Consider the following 19,270-nt stretch of genomic DNA (forward strand, 5'->3'; position numbering starts at 1 on the left):
CCCCCGTCTCTGTGTCAGTGATAAGGACATGGTAGTGTTCCCCCGTCTCTGTGTCAGTGATAAGGACATGGTAGTGTTCCCCCTCTCTGTGTCAGTGATAAGGACATGGTAGTGTTCCCCCGTCTCTGTGTCAGTGATAAGGACATGGTAGTGTTCCCCCGTCTCTGTGTCAGTGATAAGGACATGGTAGTGTTCCCCCGTCTCTGTGTCAGTGATAAGGACATGGTAGTGTTCCCCCGTCTCTGTGTCAGTGATAAGGACTTGGTAGTATTCCCCAACTTCTGTGTCAGTGATAAGGACTTGGTAGTGTTCCCCCGCCTCTGTGGCAGTGATAAGGACTTGGTAGTGTTCCCCCGCCTCTGTGGCCGTGGTGATAAGGACATGGTAGTGTTCCCCCGTCTCTGTGTCAGTGATAAGGACATGGTAGTGTTCCCCCGTCTCTGTGTCAGTGATAAGGACATGGTAGTGTTCCCCCCTCTCTGTGTCAGTGATAAGGACTTGGTAGTATTCCCCCTCTCTGTGGCAGTGATAAGGACTTGGTAGTATTCCCCAACCTCTGTGTCAGTGATAAGGACTTGGTAGTGTTCCCCCTTTCTGTGGCAGTGATAAGGACTTGGTAGTGTTCCCCCTCTCTGTGGCAGTGATAAGGACATGGTAATGTTCCCCCGTCTCTGTGGCCGTGGTGATAAGGACATGGTAGTGTTCCCCCGTCTCTGTGTCAGTGATAAGGACATGGTAGTGTTCCCCCGTCTCTGTGTCAGTGATAAGGACATGGTAGTGTTCCCCCCTCTCTGTGTCAGTGATAAGAACTTGGTAGTATTCCCCCTCTCTGTGGCAGTGATAAGGACTTGGTAGTATTCCCCAACCTCTGTGTCAGTGATAAGGACTTGGTAGTGTTCCCCCTTTCTGTGGCAGTGATAAGGACTTGGTAGTGTTCCCCCTCTCTGTGGCAGTGATAAGGACTTGGTAGTATTCCCCAACCTCTGTGGCAGTGATAAGGACTTGGTAGTGTTCCCCCTTTCTGTGGCAGTGATAAGGACTTGGTAGTGTTCCCCGTCTCTGTGTCAGTGATAAGGACTTGGTAGTGTTCCCCCGTCTCTGTGTCAGTGATAAGGACATGGTAGTGTTCCCCCGTCTCTGTGTCAGTGATAAGGACATGGTAGTGTTCCCCCGTCTCTGTGTCAGTGATAAGGACCTGGTAATGTTCCCCCGTCTCTGTGTCAGTGATAAGGACATGGTAGTGTTCCCCCGTCTCTGTGGGAGAGATAAGGACATGGTAGTGTTCCCCCGTCTCTGTGTCAGTGATAAGGACATGGTAGTGTTCCCCCGTCTCTGTGGGAGGGATAAGGACATGGTAGTGTTCCCCCGTCTCTGTGTCAGTGATAAGGACATGGTAGTGTTCCCCCGTCTCTGTGTCAGTGATAAGGACATGGTAGTGTTCCCTCGTCTCTGTGTCAGTGATAAGGACATGGTAGTGTTCCCCCGTCTCTGTGGCAGTGATAAGGACATGGTAGTGTTCCCCCGTCTCTGTGTTAGTGATAAGGACATGGTAGTGTTCCCCCTCTCTGTGGCAGTGATAAGGACATGGTAGTGTTCCCCCGTCTCTGTGGCCGTGGTGATAAGGACATGGTAGTGTTCCCCCGTCTCTGTGGCCGTGGTGATAAGGACTTGGTTGTATTCCCCCCTCTCTGTGTCAGTGATAAGGACTTGGTAGTGTTCCCCCGTCTCTGTGTCAGTGATAAGAACATGGTAATGTTCCCCCGTCTCTGTGTCAGTGATAAGGACATGGTAGTGTTCCCCCGTCTCTGTGTCAGTGATAAGGACTTGGTAGTATTCCCCAACCTCTGTGTCAGTGATAAGGACTTGGTAGTGTTCCCCCTTTCTGTGGCAGTGATAAGGACTTGGTAGTGTTCCCCCGCCTCTGTGGCCGTGGTGATAAGGACATGGTAGTGTTCCCCCCTCTCTGTGTCAGTGATAAGGACATGGTAGTGTTCCCCCGTCTCTGTGTCAGTGATAAGGACATGGTAGTGTTCCCTGTCTCTGTGTCAGTGATAAGGACATGGTAGTGTTCCCCCGTCTCTGTGTCAGTGATAAGGACATGGTAGTGTTCCCCCGTCTCTGTGTCAGTGATAAGGACATGGTAGTGTTCCCCCGTCTCTGTGTCAGTGATAAGGACATGGTAGTGTTCCCCCGTCTCTGTGTCAGTGATAAGGACATGGTAGTGTTCCCCCTCTCTGTGTCAGTGATAAGGACATGGTAGTGTTCCCCCGTCTCTGTGTCAGTGATAAGGACTTGGTAGTGTTCCCCCGTCTCTGTGGGAGAGATAAGGACTTGGTAGTGTTCCCCCGTCTCTGTGTCAGTGATAAGGACTTGGTAGTGTTCCCCCGTCTCTGTGTCAGTGATAAGGACATGGTAGTGTTCCCCCGTCTCTGTGTCAGTGATAAGGACATGGTAGTGTTCCCCCGTCTCTGTGTCAGTGATAAGGACATGGTAATGTTCCCCCGTCTCTGTGTCAGTGATAAGGACATGGTAGTGTTCCCCCGTCTCTGTGGGAGAGATAAGGACATGGTAGTGTTCCCCCGTCTCTGTGTCAGTGATAAGGACATGGTAGTGTTCCCCCGTCTCTGTGGGAGAGATAAGGACATGGTAGTGTTCCCCCGTCTCTGTGTCAGTGATAAGGACATGGTAGTGTTCCCCCGTCTCTGTGTCAGTGATAAGGACATGGTAGTGTTCCCTCGTCTCTGTGTCAGTGATAAGGACATGGTAGTGTTCCCCCTCTCTGTGTCAGTGATAAGGACATGGTAGTGTTCCCCCGTCTCTGTGGCAGTGATAAGGACATGGTAGTGTTCCCCCGTCTCTGTGTTAGTGATAAGGACATGATAGTGTTCCCCCTCTCTGTGGCAGTGATAAGGACATGGTAGTGTTCCCCCGTCTCTGTGGCCGTGGTGATAAGGACATGGTAGTGTTCCCCCGTCTCTGTGGCCGTGGTGATAAGGACTTGGTTGTATTCCCCCCTCTCTGTGTCAGTGATAAGGACTTGGTAGTGTTCCCCCGTCTCTGTGTCAGTGATAAGGACATGGTAATGTTCCCCCGTCTCTGTGTCAGTGATAAGGACATGGTAGTGTTCCCCCGTCTCTGTGTCAGTGATAAGGACATGGTAGTGTTCCCCCGTCTCTGTGTCAGTGATAAGGACATGGTAGTGTTCCCCCTCTCTGTGTCAGTGATAAGGACATGGTAGTGTTCCCCCGTCTCTGTGTCAGTGATAAGGACATGGTAGTGTTCCCCCGTCTCTGTGTCAGTGATAAGGACATGGTAGTGTTCCCCCTCTCTGTGTCAGTGATAAGGACATGGTAGTGTTCCCCCGTCTCTGTGGCAGTGATAAGGACATGGTAGTGTTCCCCCGTCTCTGTGTTAGTGATAAGGACATGATAGTGTTCCCCCTCTCTGTGGCAGTGATAAGGACATGGTAGTGTTCCCCCGTCTCTGTGGCCGTGGTGATAAGGACATGGTAGTGTTCCCCCGTCTCTGTGGCCGTGGTGATAAGGACTTGGTTGTATTCCCCCCTCTCTGTGTCAGTGATAAGGACTTGGTAGTGTTCCCCCGTCTCTGTGTCAGTGATAAGGACATGGTAATGTTCCCCCGTCTCTGTGTCAGTGATAAGGACATGGTAGTGTTCCCCCGTCTCTGTGTCAGTGATAAGGACATGGTAGTGTTCCCCCGTCTCTGTGTCAGTGATAAGGACATGGTAGTGTTCCCCCTCTCTGTGTCAGTGATAAGGACATGGTAGTGTTCCCCCTCTCTGTGTCAGTGATAAGGACATGGTAGTGTTCCCCCGTCTCTGTGTCAGTGATAAGGACATGGTAGTGTTCCCCCGTCTCTGTGTCAGTGATAAGGACATGGTAGTGTTCCCCCGTCTCTGTGTCAGTGATAAGGACTTGGTAGTATTCCCCAACTTCTGTGTCAGTGATAAGGACTTGGTAGTGTTCCCCCGCCTCTGTGGCAGTGATAAGGACTTGGTAGTGTTCCCCCGCCTCTGTGGCCGTGGTGATAAGGACATGGTAGTGTTCCCCCGTCTCTGTGTCAGTGATAAGGACATGGTAGTGTTCCCCCGTCTCTGTGTCAGTGATAAGGACATGGTAGTGTTCCCCCCTCTCTGTGTCAGTGATAAGGACTTGGTAGTATTCCCCCTCTCTGTGGCAGTGATAAGGACTTGGTAGTATTCCCCAACCTCTGTGTCAGTGATAAGGACTTGGTAGTGTTCCCCCTTTCTGTGGCAGTGATAAGGACTTGGTAGTGTTCCCCCTCTCTGTGGCAGTGATAAGGACATGGTAATGTTCCCCCGTCTCTGTGGCCGTGGTGATAAGGACATGGTAGTGTTCCCCCGTCTCTGTGTCAGTGATAAGGACATGGTAGTGTTCCCCCGTCTCTGTGTCAGTGATAAGGACATGGTAGTGTTCCCCCCTGTGTCTCTGTGTCAGTGATAAGAACTTGGTAGTATTCCCCAACCTCTGTGGCAGTGATAAGGACTTGGCAGTGATAGTGTTCCCCCTCTCTGTGGCAGTGATAAGGACTTGGTAGGTAGTGTTTCTCTGTGTCCAACCTCTGTGTGCAGTGATAAGGACTTGGTAGTGTTCCCCCTTTCTGTGGCAGTGATAAGGACTTGGTAGGTGTATTCCCCAACCTCTGTGGCAGTGATAAGGACTTGGTAGTGTGTGGCAGTGATAAGGACTTGGTAGTGTTCCCCGTCTCTGTGTCAGTGATAAGGACTTGGTAGTGTTCCCCCGTCTCTGTGTCAGTGATAAGGACATGGTAGTGTTCCCCCGTCTCTGTGTCAGTGATAAGGACATGGTAGTGTTCCCCCGTCTCTGTGTCAGTGATAAGGACCTGGTAATGTTCCCCCGTCTCTGTGTCAGTGATAAGGACATGGTAGTGTTCCCCCGTCTCTGTGGGAGAGATAAGGACATGGTAGTGTTCCCCCGTCTCTGTGTCAGTGATAAGGACATGGTAGTGTTCCCCCGTCTCTGTGGGAGGGATAAGGACATGGTAGTGTTCCCCCGTCTCTGTGTCAGTGATAAGGACATGGTAGTGTTCCCCCGTCTCTGTGTCAGTGATAAGGACATGGTAGTGTTCCCTCGTCTCTGTGTCAGTGATAAGGACATGGTAGTGTTCCCCCTCTCTGTGTCAGTGATAAGGACATGGTAGTGTTCCCCCGTCTCTGTGGCAGTGATAAGGACATGGTAGTGTTCCCCCGTCTCTGTGTTAGTGATAAGGACATGGTAGTGTTCCCCCTCTCTGTGGCAGTGATAAGGACATGGTAGTGTTCCCCCGTCTCTGTGGCCGTGGTGATAAGGACATGGTAGTGTTCCCCCGTCTCTGTGGCCGTGGTGATAAGGACTTGGTTGTATTCCCCCCTCTCTGTGTCAGTGATAAGGACTTGGTAGTGTTCCCCCGTCTCTGTGTCAGTGATAAGAACATGGTAATGTTCCCCCGTCTCTGTGTCAGTGATAAGGACATGGTAGTGTTCCCCCGTCTCTGTGTCAGTGATAAGGACTTGGTAGTATTCCCCAACCTCTGTGTCAGTGATAAGGACTTGGTAGTGTTCCCCCTTTCTGTGGCAGTGATAAGGACTTGGTAGTGTTCCCCCGCCTCTGTGGCCGTGGTGATAAGGACATGGTAGTGTTCCCCCGTCTCTGTGTCAGTGATAAGGACATAAGGGTAGTGTTCCCCCGTCTCTGTGTCAGTGATAAGGACATGGTAGTGTTCCCCCCTCTCTGTGTCAGTGATAAGGACTTGGTAGTATTCCCCCTCTCTGTGGCAGTGATAAGGACTTGGTAGTATTCCCCAACCTCTGTGTCAGTGATAAGGACTTGGTAGTGTTCCCCCTTTCTGTGGCAGTGATAAGGACTTGGTAGTGTTCCCCCGCCTCTGTGGCCGTGGTGATAAGGACATGGTAGTGTTCCCCCCTCTCTGTGTCAGTGATAAGGACATGGTAGTGTTCCCCCGTCTCTGTGTCAGTGATAAGGACATGGTAGTGTTCCCTGTCTCTGTGTCAGTGATAAGGACATGGTAGTGTTCCCCCGTCTCTGTGTCAGTGATAAGGACATGGTAGTGTTCCCCCGTCTCTGTGTCAGTGATAAGGACATGGTAGTGTTCCCCCGTCTCTGTGTCAGTGATAAGGACATGGTAGTGTTCCCCCGTCTCTGTGGCCGTGGTGATAAGGACTTGGTTGTATTCCCCCCTCTCTGTGTCAGTGATAAGGACTTGGTAGTGTTCCCCCGTCTCTGTGTCAGTGATAAGGACATGGTAATGTTCCCCCGTCTCTGTGTCAGTGATAAGGACATGGTAGTGTTCCCCCGTCTCTGTGTCAGTGATAAGGACATGGTAGTGTTCCCCCGTCTCTGTGTCAGTGATAAGGACATGGTAGTGTTCCCCCTCTCTGTGTCAGTGATAAGGACATGGTAGTGTTCCCCCGTCTCTGTGTCAGTGATAAGGACATGGTAGTGTTCCCCCGTCTCTGTGTCAGTGATAAGGACATGGTAGTGTTCCCCCGTCTCTGTGTCAGTGATAAGGACATGGTAGTGTTCCCCCTCTCTGTGTCAGTGATAAGGACATGGTAGTGTTCCCCCGTCTCTGTGGCAGTGATAAGGACATGGTAGTGTTCCCCCGTCTCTGTGTTAGTGATAAGGACATGATAGTGTTCCCCCTCTCTGTGGCAGTGATAAGGACATGGTAGTGTTCCCCCGTCTCTGTGGCCGTGGTGATAAGGACATGGTAGTGTTCCCCCGTCTCTGTGGCCGTGGTGATAAGGACTTGGTTGTATTCCCCCCTCTCTGTGTCAGTGATAAGGACTTGGTAGTGTTCCCCCGTCTCTGTGTCAGTGATAAGGACATGGTAATGTTCCCCCGTCTCTGTGTCAGTGATAAGGACATGGTAGTGTTCCCCCGTCTCTGTGTCAGTGATAAGGACATGGTAGTGTTCCCCCGTCTCTGTGTCAGTGATAAGGACATGGTAGTGTTCCCCCTCTCTGTGTCAGTGATAAGGACATGGTAGTGTTCCCCCGTCTCTGTGTCAGTGATAAGGACATGGTAGTGTTCCCCCGTCTCTGTGTCAGTGATAAGGACATGGTAGTGTTCCCCCGTCTCTGTGTCAGTGATAAGGACATGGTAGTGTTCCCCCGTCTCTGTGTCAGTGATAAGGACTTGGTAGTATTCCCCAACTTCTGTGTCAGTGATAAGGACTTGGTAGTGTTCCCCCGCCTCTGTGGCAGTGATAAGGACTTGGTAGTGTTCCCCCGCCTCTGTGGCCGTGGTGATAAGGACATGGTAGTGTTCCCCCGTCTCTGTGTCAGTGATAAGGACATGGTAGTGTTCCCCCGTCTCTGTGTCAGTGATAAGGACATGGTAGTGTTCCCCCCTCTCTGTGTCAGTGATAAGGACTTGGTAGTATTCCCCCTCTCTGTGGCAGTGATAAGGACTTGGTAGTATTCCCCAACCTCTGTGTCAGTGATAAGGACTTGGTAGTGTTCCCCCTTTCTGTGGCAGTGATAAGGACTTGGTAGTGTTCCCCCTCTCTGTGGCAGTGATAAGGACATGGTAATGTTCCCCCGTCTCTGTGGCCGTGGTGATAAGGACATGGTAGTGTTCCCCCGTCTCTGTGTCAGTGATAAGGACATGGTAGTGTTCCCCCGTCTCTGTGTCAGTGATAAGGACATGGTAGTGTTCCCCCCTCTCTGTGTCAGTGATAAGAACTTGGTAGTATTCCCCCTCTCTGTGGCAGTGATAAGGACTTGGTAGTATTCCCCAACCTCTGTGTCAGTGATAAGGACTTGGTAGTGTTCCCCCTTTCTGTGGCAGTGATAAGGACTTGGTAGTGTTCCCCCTCTCTGTGGCAGTGATAAGGACTTGGTAGTATTCCCCAACCTCTGTGGCAGTGATAAGGACTTGGTAGTGTTCCCCCTTTCTGTGGCAGTGATAAGGACTTGGTAGTGTTCCCCGTCTCTGTGTCAGTGATAAGGACTTGGTAGTGTTCCCCCGTCTCTGTGTCAGTGATAAGGACATGGTAGTGTTCCCCCGTCTCTGTGTCAGTGATAAGGACATGGTAGTGTTCCCCCGTCTCTGTGTCAGTGATAAGGACCTGGTAATGTTCCCCCGTCTCTGTGTCAGTGATAAGGACATGGTAGTGTTCCCCCGTCTCTGTGGGAGAGATAAGGACATGGTAGTGTTCCCCCGTCTCTGTGTCAGTGATAAGGACATGGTAGTGTTCCCCCGTCTCTGTGGGAGGGATAAGGACATGGTAGTGTTCCCCCGTCTCTGTGTCAGTGATAAGGACATGGTAGTGTTCCCCCGTCTCTGTGTCAGTGATAAGGACATGGTAGTGTTCCCTCGTCTCTGTGTCAGTGATAAGGACATGGTAGTGTTCCCCCTCTCTGTGTCAGTGATAAGGACATGGTAGTGTTCCCCCGTCTCTGTGGCAGTGATAAGGACATGGTAGTGTTCCCCCGTCTCTGTGTTAGTGATAAGGACATGGTAGTGTTCCCCCTCTCTGTGGCAGTGATAAGGACATGGTAGTGTTCCCCCGTCTCTGTGGCCGTGGTGATAAGGACATGGTAGTGTTCCCCCGTCTCTGTGGCCGTGGTGATAAGGACTTGGTTGTATTCCCCCCTCTCTGTGTCAGTGATAAGGACTTGGTAGTGTTCCCCCGTCTCTGTGTCAGTGATAAGAACATGGTAATGTTCCCCCGTCTCTGTGTCAGTGATAAGGACATGGTAGTGTTCCCCCGTCTCTGTGTCAGTGATAAGGACTTGGTAGTATTCCCCAACCTCTGTGTCAGTGATAAGGACTTGGTAGTGTTCCCCCTTTCTGTGGCAGTGATAAGGACTTGGTAGTGTTCCCCCGCCTCTGTGGCCGTGGTGATAAGGACATGGTAGTGTTCCCCCGTCTCTGTGTCAGTGATAAGGACATGGTAGTGTTCCCCCGTCTCTGTGTCAGTGATAAGGACATGGTAGTGTTCCCCCCTCTCCGTGTCAGTGATAAGGACTTGGTAGTATTCCCCCTCTCTGTGGCAGTGATAAGGACTTGGTAGTATTCCCCAACCTCTGTGTCAGTGATAAGGACTTGGTAGTGTTCCCCCTTTCTGTGGCAGTGATAAGGACTTGGTAGTGTTCCCCCTCTCTGTGGCAGTGATAAGGACATGGTAATGTTCCCCCGTCTCTGTGGCCGTGGTGATAAGGACATGGTAGTGTTCCCCCGTCTCTGTGTCAGTGATAAGGACATGGTAGTGTTCCCCCGTCTCTGTGTCAGTGATAAGGACATGGTAGTGTTCCCCCCTCTCTGTGTCAGTGATAAGGACTTGGTAGTATTCCCCCTCTCTGTGGCAGTGATAAGGACTTGGTAGTATTCCCCAACCTCTGTGTCAGTGATAAGGACTTGGTAGTGTTCCCCCTTTCTGTGGCAGTGATAAGGACTTGGTAGTGTTCCCCCTCTCTGTGGCAGTGATAAGGACTTGGTAGTATTCCCCAACCTCTGTGGCAGTGATAAGGACTTGGTATTGTTCCCCCTTTCTGTGGCAGTGATAAGGACTTGGTAGTATTCCCCAACCTCTGTGGCAGTGATAAGGACTTGGTAGTGTTCCCCCTCTCTGTGGCAGTGATAAGGACTTGGTAGTATTCCCCAACCTCTGTGTCAGTGATAAGGACTTGGTAGTATTCCCCAACCTCTGTGTCAGTGATAAGGACTTGGTAGTATTCCCCAACCTCTGTGTCGGTGATAAGGACTTGGTAGTGTTCCCACGTCTCTCTGGCAGAGATAAGGACTTGGTAGTGTTTCCCCCTCTCTGTGGCAGAGATAAGGCCTAGTTTGTTTTTCCCTCTCTGTGGCAGAGATAAGGACTTGGTAGTGTTCCCCCCCCTCTCTGTGGCAGAGATAACGACTTGGTTGTTTTCCCCTCTCTGTGGCAGAGATAAGGACTTGGTTGTTTTCCCCTCTCTGTGGCAGAGATAAGGACTTGGTTGTTTTCCCCTCTCTGTGGCAGAGATAAGGACTTGGTTGTTTTCCCCTCTCTGTGGCAGAGATAAGGACTTGGTTGTTTTCCCCTCTCTGTGGCAGAGATAAGGACTTGGTTGTTTTCCCCTCTCTGTGGCAGAGATAAGGACTTGGTTGTTTTCCCCTCTCTGTGGCAGAGATAAGGACTTGGTTGTTTTCCCCTCTCTGTGGCGGTGATAAGGACTTGGTGGTATTCCCCACCCCTCTCTGTGGCGGTGATAAGGACTTGGTAGTATTCCCCCCTCTCTGTGGCGGTGATAAGGACTTGGTAGTGTATCTTAATCATTTTAGCAATGCAACAGGGTGACATGTTGACTGTCCGAAAGGTGCTGAAATAGACTGTAGGCAATCACTTCATATACAATGTCCATGTGATTGCATGGCTTGTCACATTTACCAACCCTACGCTCCGTAGTTTTATTTAACTAGGCAAGTCAGTTAAGAACAAATTCTTATTTACAATGACAGCCTACCCAAGGTAAAAATCTGTCGTTCTGCCCTGAACTAGGCACTGTTCCCAGGTAGGCCGTCATTGTAAATAAGAATTTGTTCTTAACTGACTTGCCTAGTTAAATAAAGATTAACAAAAAAATGTAAAACCCGGCCAAACCCTAACCTGGACGATGCTGGGCCAATTGTGCGCTGCTCTATGGGACTCCCAATCACGGCCAGTTGTGATACAGCCCAGGATTGAACCAGGGTCTGCTGTGATGCTTCTAGCACTGAGATGCAGTGCCTTAGACCGCTCTGCCACTCGGGAGCCTCATGTATTTGCCTCATTTCATTCTATACCACATGGATTACCACCCTCTCATGGGCGTCACATATTAGGCCAAGAAGTTATGAAATGGCTGTTGTTGCAAGTATATTGCTGATTGTGTTGTCAAAATGTCTTTCTCTGGCTGAGCGCTACATTTTCATTCCTTAACAACCGGGATAAAACATGTTACGTTACAGATTCTTGAGGGCAAACTTTTACTGGATCCCGTTATGAATTGGGGGTCAATTTGGGGAGTGCCTTGAGTTCCAACAGCAACATACAGTATAGACGTTATGGTAGTATAGATACTAAACCAAACAGATACCCAAAACAACATGTCAAGTAGTTTTGATCTGTGGTTGAGACCTAGTGAGAGCACGGTTAACCTGCATACATCTCAGTCCTACATGAATGTCACAGAAATGAATCTCAAAATAAAAAGCTCTTTCCCTGTGTATTAGGAGTATTACGGTCTTGTCTGACAATCGCACTGCTCATTGCTCTGTCAAAATCATGGGTGGGGAGGAGTGTACAAAACACTCCAGGCCACTCTTGAATGTCGAAACTAGATAGTTAAATAAAAAATGTCAAATAACTGCCCTTTTTCTGGCCCGCAAATTGCTTTTGATGAACCAATCGGCCCTCCGCTGGTTTTTAAAAAGCCCAATGTGTCCCTCGAGTCAAAATTGTGTTTGCTTTGTACTAATTCTGTATTCCATACCAAAACTTGATAAACTAGGCTTCATTTTGCATTTGTATCTCAGTTTCCCTGATAAGATTTGTACCTAAACGCACTACATAATTCAGTGAACAGGACTGGGAAGTGAAGGTGCGATGCCGCAGACAAAGCAGAGAGAGGTTGTTGAGCTGCTCCCCTCAGGCTGATGTGGACAGCTTTGGGAATGCTGAGGAAATAAGGCTGTGTGGAGTAGCCTAGGCCAGGGGTTCTCAAACGTTTTGGGCCAGGAACCCCATATGTGATAGCAAATTCTTCTTTAGTGAGATAAAATAGTATACAAGGAGTTTTAATCTGACTTTGGCAGTGCATGAACCAAGTCTCGGGGCCCTGGGAAGGAACATTTTAAATCAAATCAAATGTATTTATAAAGCCCTTCGTACATCAGCTGATATCTCAACATTCTGTACAGAAACCCAGCCTAAAACCCCAAACAGCAAGCAATGCAGGTGTAGAAGCACGGTGGCTAGGAAAAACTCCCTAGAAAGGCCAAAACCTAGGAAGAAACCTAGAGAGGAACCAGGCTATGAGGGTTGGCCAGTCCTCTTCTGGCTGTGCCGGGTGGAGATTGTAACAGAACATGGCCAGGATGTTCAAATGTTCATAAATGACCAGCATGGTCAAATAATAATAATCACAGGCAGAACAGTTGAAACTGGAGCAGCAGCATGGCCAGGTGGACTGGGGACAGCAAGGAGTCATCATGCCAGGTAGTCCTGAGGCATGGTCCTAGGTCTCAGGTCCTCCGAGAAAGAAAGAGATAATTAGAGAGAGCATACTTAAATTCACACAGGACACCGGATAAGACAGGAGAAGTACTCCAGATATAACAAACTGACCCTAACCCCCCGACACATAAACTACTGCAGCATAAATACTGGAGGCTGAGACAGGAGGGGTCAGGAGACACTGTGGCCCCATCTGATGATACCCCCGGACAGGGCCAAACAGGAAGGATATAACCCCACCCACTTTGCCAAAGCACAGCCCCCACACCACTAGAGGGATATCTTCAACCACCAACTTACCATCCTGAGACGAGGCCGAGTATAGCCCACAAAGATCTCCGCCACGGCACAACCCAAGGGGGGGGACGCCAACCCAGACAGGAAGGTCACATCAGTGACTCAACCCACTCCTTAAAGGCCCACCTCCTGGCATTGGAGAGAAATGTGTGCAGTTTTCAAGCTCATTTCCTGCTATTCAAAAAAGTATAGTCCTTGGGCAGAGATTTTTGTTGTTGTTGCAGCTTTAAAGCTCATGTCCTGTAATTCTACACATTTTGCAGGTTTAAAGCTTAAATTACAGTGCATTTATGTAATTATAAAATCAAAAATGTTTAAGGGCAATACAATAAGTATTAAGTTCTAAAATGTATAATTGGTAGAGTACTGTGGATACCAATATCCCTGTGAGCCTCCCAGACCCATTTTGCCCAGGGTTAAGAACATCCATTTTAGCTAACACAATGATATTATATTGTACTATATTACACCCTCTAGACTTATTCCACGGATCCCTTGGCCAACATTCATTAAATCTGTTGTTGTTAGTAATGTTTTTCATGAAACGTAAACAATGTGACTAAATATTTTTAGATCTGGCCGTTGACCTGCTGCAGTACCTCCGCGACCCCAGTTTGAGAACCCCTGGCCTAGCCTACTAGCCACTGACATATGTATCAACGGAGCTATAGACCATTCAGTCTGGCCTGTCAGTTCTACTTTCTCTCAAAGCCACACTATCTTTACTTTTCTGCTATACATTGTTCACTTGGTAAACTCTTCTCTCCCATTCTCTCTCTTTCTCTCTCCCCATCCAGTTTGTAGTAGTGTCTCTGCAGGAAATGGCTGGGACTGAGTCATCACATGAGGGAGAGAAGGAAGGAGAGAGGGAGGCAAAGAGAGAGGGGGAGGGTGAGAGGTTTCACTGGAAACAGGGTTGGTGGAGAGCGTAAGAGGGCTTTTCAAACTGAAAGGCCTGAGTTTGTGTGTGGGTATTTTCGTGTAGTCGCACACACTGCACGCATATAAAATCCTCCCTATTTATCTAGCTGACTGCATTTCCAGCGTGAGAATAGGTAAACAGTTGTTGGTTCCAGGTGCATGGCCATAGCATTGTAGCGCGTCTCACAACTTTCCTGGGGTGTATTCATTAGTCGGATTCCATTGCAAAACATTTTCTGTTACAAAATGTTTTGTAACGAAAACGAGACAAATGGATACATTCCAGGAAAATTGTGAGACGCACTACAGTGTTACGACCTTGCAGCTGGACAAATTCAGGTAGGTCCCTCCCGGTTTCGTCCCACTTGCTCTGTTTGCTTCAGTTTGGTTCGCAGAGTAAACCGTAAACGTGTCTGTTGCAAAACAGATTCCGACTAATGAATACACCCCTGGTCTGCGTAAGTAGTTACATTGTTGCGATCCCAGACGGTTGTTATTTCTAGAATGCTCTCCTGTTTAGAGCCCGTGTTGCCAGACAGTTGTTATTTCTAGAATGCTCTCCTGTTTAGAGCCTGTCACCCCTTTCCCTCTCTACTTCCAGCATTCTGTGCTCAACAGCCCTTTTTGGGGGGGCTCTCACCCTCCCTTTGCTGGTCTCTCTCCACGTTTCCCTCCCCCTATTTTCTTATTTCCCTGCCTCTCTCTCTCTCTCTCTCTCTCTCTCCCTCTCCTCTTTCTTTTCTGTGTCTGTCTCTCCCTCTCTCTGGCCCCACTCCAGTCACTAAAGATTTGGAGCTGATAGTCTATTTATATCGCCTGTGGTTCTGTCACCATAACAACCAAGCTGGAGGCCAGGGCGCCAGGGAGCTATTTTTGGAGCAGCTCTGTAATGTCTTCTCTCTCTTTTCTCCCTTTCTCCCTCTCTTCTGTGTCAGAGCGTCTTCTGGGTGTGTGTGTGTGTGTGTGTGTGTCTTTAAATATGGATGGATGTTAGGGATAGTGAAATAGTGGGTGGTTTGCAATAATATATTTAATGTAGTTATAATAATGATGATCCAATGTAATGGGTTTAATTATCATACTATTTACAATCTGTAATCAACATTTTTGTAAAGATTAGGATCAGGACATTCATATTCAAGGAATATGTATTAAGCCACGTTTCAAATTTTTTACAAAACTGATAGACTTGTAGACTTGCATGGTAGACTTGCATGGTTAATCTCTGTATCAATGTATCCATGTATGTTCCAGGTCCACTCTCTGTTCCTGATCTAGCATCTTCTGCGCATGTGCTCAGCTAGCAAACACCGCCATGACACTGCTCACTAGCATGGTGTGGAATATTATTATCTCTTGGAAAGGCTGGCTCGGAGTTGTCTTTTCTCTAACAATGTGTGGTGGATCAGTTATAGGCTGGGGGACGGCTGAGAAACAGGTCCAGATATGCAGTGGATGACATTATGAGATGTAGGAAAACATTTAGAAAGACTCCTTACACGTCTTTCATCGGAAGTAGAACAATTATTAGGACTCTTAACCAACAATAAGCAAACCCATGTTGTACTAAACCCATGTTGTACTAAACCCATGTTGTACTAAACCCATGTTGTACTAAACCCATGTTGTACAAACCAGAATGTGTTTACCGTTTAGTTGAAAATAGAAAATCGTGAGAGGACAATGCCTCAAAATTCTGACCTTTTTTAAATGATGTATTTTAGGGGGTTTTAGTTCAATGAGGTGAACTTGACCCATTAACAATTTGACTGTACAATGTTATCGGTTGGCATCAGTAGATCCCATATATTTTCTTTGGTGGAAAATGTAAACAAATAATCATTGTTATATAATTCACGTGATTCAGTGTGTGTGTGTTGTCTTTTAAGATTTTTGGAGCTATGCCCCAGAGCTATTAAGTTATGCCACATTATAGCCTGCTTTGTAGAACATGTCTCTGTTATTAAACTTAGGCTATTGTTACTTCAAGTTAAATATAGTCAAGTTAAAGATACTGACATTACTGGAAATCTCAAAGGCTGGGGTGGTAAGTTAAATGTCCATTTACCAGTGCTGGATAAATGGACACAGACTATATCCCAGAAATACTTTTGAGATCACCAAACTAGTTAAAGAAAATATAAAAACAAACGTCAGTCTGCCACCAATAAAAGCACACCAGGTTAGTGTTTCTACATCATTATTCAGTCTGACTACTGGGGAAGGGTTATTATAGGACTAGCTCTATTAATAGGGAGAAATTCTAAAATTGAGATGTGTATTTGGACTGGAACTGTGGGCACATCAGAGCAGTTGTGGTATGAGAACAGCCTTGCCACTCAGCCCCAAGAGGGAGGTGGTAGCTAGCTGGCTCTGCGCATGAGTGCGTGTGTGAGCATGAAGCATGTCTGTCTATGTGAATGTCTGTCTATGTGAATGTTTGCCTGCCTGCCTACCTGCCAGCCAGCCAGCCAGCCAGCCAGCCCCCTCCTCTCTCTGTGTGTGACCTGCAGGCCTCTGGTCACATTTCACACCAGTGTGTCACATTCCTAGTTATATCAGAGGGTTATATACCTCTTCCCTGAGAGGCAGCCAAGCAGCACACTGATTGTCCATGTTGGGGTTCTGGACATGAGACAGGTTACCAGGCCTCACATTCCTACAGCTAGTCTCCAATCAAATCAAAGTTTATTGGTCTCCATGGGGATCTTCAGTAATGCCCTGAATCACTGCACTTCACTGTGGAATTTAGCTGTTTTACCTTCATTTCAGACAGCAGTCATTGTATTGGGGTGGCAGGGTAGCCTAGTGGTTAGAGCGTTGGACTAGTAACCGGAAGGTTGCAAGTTCAAACCCCCAAGCTGACAAGGTCTGTCGTTCTGCCCCTGAACAGGCAACCCACTGTTCCTAGGCCGTCATTGAAAATAAGAATTTGTTCTTAACTGACTTGCCTAGTTAAATAAAGGTTAAAAAAATAAAATATATATATTTGACTGTTGGGACGACACAACACACTATTGAAATGTGTAGCCTATGACCATGGTGTGAGGTTGGGCTTGTCACACCATTCTGCCCAGTAGACTGGACCAATGACGGCAGTCCATGTAGAAAAAGAGGGAGGATCCGATCCGTCTGCTGGCTGGCCACAACAAGTCACATCAGTCTAAATTCAGCGTAGTTGAACCATATTTAATGGTTCAACTATATGCATATAACATTTACAGAGTCCCCCCCCCCACTCACTATTACTACTACAGCCTTGTCTGGCTGGGAACAGCGTTGCCATCACACTGATCACACTGCAAACCTCTGATCTGGCTGTGGAGAATAGCCCTCTGCTGGTCAGTTGTGGAAGTGTTATCTTTTTGCTTTACTGGTTGGAGACTAAAGTCTCCCTCCCTGAGTCTCAGTCTGCCTGGTATGGAATTTGCCAAGTGGCAGAATGACCGCTAGCTAGTGCCATCTTGAGAATGTTTACGGTCTGATTAGTTTGACAGGAAATGTATGGTGAAACATGTAGTTGGCTGAATTCACAGACAGATAACAGAAATCTAATGTCTCAAATGCAGCACCCAGTGAGGTTTTGGTATTTGACAATAGTTCTGGTTTGAGAATGTTTCAGAGTTGGTAGGCTGATGTTTGGTAATTCTGGGTACTGTGTGGGTTTCGGTCATCTGTCTCTCATGAATGAAGAATATTGTTATATTTCTTGGAGTATTGTCCATTTGGGTATAGTACTAATTATGTATTTCTGTCAGTTGTATGCACAATATACTCTATAAATATCACATTGTGTCCTTTAATATCTGTCAATAAATGTGTAATCCTCTTTTACAGCTTTCTAGAAAAGATTGAAATTGTGAAGCAGAGTGACTACTCTCCTACTGATCAGGACCTGTTGAGATGCAGAGTACTGACTTCTGGGATTTTTGAGACAAGATTCCAAGTAGACAAAGTCAATTTTCAGTGAGTTTGAAATGGCAGCCATTTTTCTTCAAGATGAATACCCTAGTTAACTGTTGATCCCTCTGTGTTTCTACTACTTGTTATCAGTGGATATATTGGGCAGTAAGTAACTCACTGTCTTTTCTCCTCTCCCAGTATGTTTGATGTTGGAGGTCAGAGGGATGAACGCCGAAAGTGGATTCAGTGTTTTAATGGTAAGGTCTCTGCACCATCTAATGCTGTTGAATTTCTACCTCCAATTAGTGTATAAGCATGTGATACATCCACCTTCACATCCATGTCCAGTATCATGTCTAACCCAGTGGTGGTTATCTCCTTGTCTGTCTGTCTGTCCCTCCAGATGTGACAGCCATTATCTTTGTGGTAGCCAGTAGCAGCTACAACATGGTGATCCGGGAAGACAATCAGACCAACCGGCTGCAGGAGGCCCTCAACCTCTTCAAGAACATCTGGAACAACAGGCAAGACCTCTCTGGCCTCTACCACTTTCAGTTCTCTCCCACTTACAAAGCCACTCCTGTCCTTGACATACTGTTGTTTTGTGTGATTCCCAACCACAGCAGTTGCCGATATGGATTGTTGACCTTTTTATGCTAATTTAAAATGTCATTGATTTGAATACATCCACTTCAACTCCCTTTGTTATTGTTTCTCTCCTCAGGTGGCTACGGACCATTTCTGTCATTCTCTTCCTGAACAAACAGGATCTGCTAGCAGAGAAGGTGCTTGTGGGGAAATCTAAAATTGAAGAGTACTTCCCAGAGTTTGGGCGCTACACTACACCAGATGATGGTAAGGGAAACTCTCTACTGGAACTATTCAAGACTGGCAACGTTTCAAGTTTATCTGTAAATGTAACAATTGTAATAATATAACTTTGAACACTTTGGATCACTTTGCGAACTCTTCTCTGGTGAAGAATGAATCTGGTTAACATGGATTATTTTACTGATGGAAATGAAAATGTCTGGTATACAGTGATTAAACAGATTAAACAGATGCTGGTATATAACTGATGTCCACTGGGTTTGATGTCTCTGTCCTTCCCAACCAGCAACACCAGAGCCAGGGGAGGATCCTCGTGTCACAAGGGCAAAGTACTTCATACGTGATGAGTTTCTGGTACATTCATTAATGTCTAGTCACTGTTTTGTTTACCTTTTTGTGTAAGAAACCAAGCATATTGTGAGACTGTAGTAGCACCAAAAGTGTATAGAAGTCAGGCCGATATGCACACAACCATATGTGATAATGAATCCCTTCTCTTCTGTGTGGCCTTTTCAGAGGATCAGCACAGCCAGCGGAGATGGAAGGCACTATTGTTATCCCCATTTCACCTGCGCAGTGGACACTGAAAACATCCGGCGCGTCTTTAACGACTGTCGAGACATCATTCAGAGGATGCACCTACGACAATATGAGCTCTTGTGATGTGAGTGGGAGGAGAGACTCCCAGTGTTCTGCCTATCCTTGATCAGTTAGTCCCCTCGTCACTCAACCAGCCCTCCCCTTCCATCCTGAAAAACAAACACCTTCTCCTGGGGACGTTGTGTTTCAAAGTAAGAAAGTGACAGTGCAGCCAACAGACTCCTAAACACAGTACTGTACCTGTAACAAACCAACAGACTCCTAAACACAGTACTGTACCTGTAACAAACCAACAGACTCCTAAACACAGTACTGTACCTGTAACAAACCAACAGACTCCTAAACACAGTACTGTACCTGTAACAAACCAACAGACTCCTAAACACAGTACTGTACCTGTAACAAACCAACAGACTCCTAAACACAGTACTGTACCTGTAACAAACCAGGACTG

The 19,270-nt window shown here is 47.5% G+C and overlaps 1 protein-coding gene across 2 annotated transcripts in view; it reads left to right on the forward strand.

Moving 5' to 3' along the window:
- The window catches only part of LOC139371346 (guanine nucleotide-binding protein G(s) subunit alpha-like), a 50,880-nt gene extending 31,610 nt beyond the window's left edge, over positions 1-19,270 (forward strand). The window contains exons 6-11 of one of the 2 annotated variants that reach the window (XM_071111692.1): positions 17,320-17,448; positions 17,584-17,642; positions 17,789-17,909; positions 18,110-18,240; positions 18,503-18,570; positions 18,733-19,270. In XM_071111692.1, the coding sequence (XP_070967793.1) occupies positions 17,320-17,448; positions 17,584-17,642; positions 17,789-17,909; positions 18,110-18,240; positions 18,503-18,570; positions 18,733-18,879 (655 nt within the window). In that variant the 3' untranslated portion in view covers positions 18,880-19,270. The other variant, XM_071111693.1, reaches the window with a different exon arrangement.

The sequence above is a fragment of the Oncorhynchus clarkii genome, chromosome 17 (genome assembly GCF_045791955.1).
Source record: "Oncorhynchus clarkii lewisi isolate Uvic-CL-2024 chromosome 17, UVic_Ocla_1.0, whole genome shotgun sequence".
In the NCBI taxonomy this organism is placed as follows: Eukaryota; Metazoa; Chordata; class Actinopteri; order Salmoniformes; family Salmonidae; genus Oncorhynchus; species Oncorhynchus clarkii.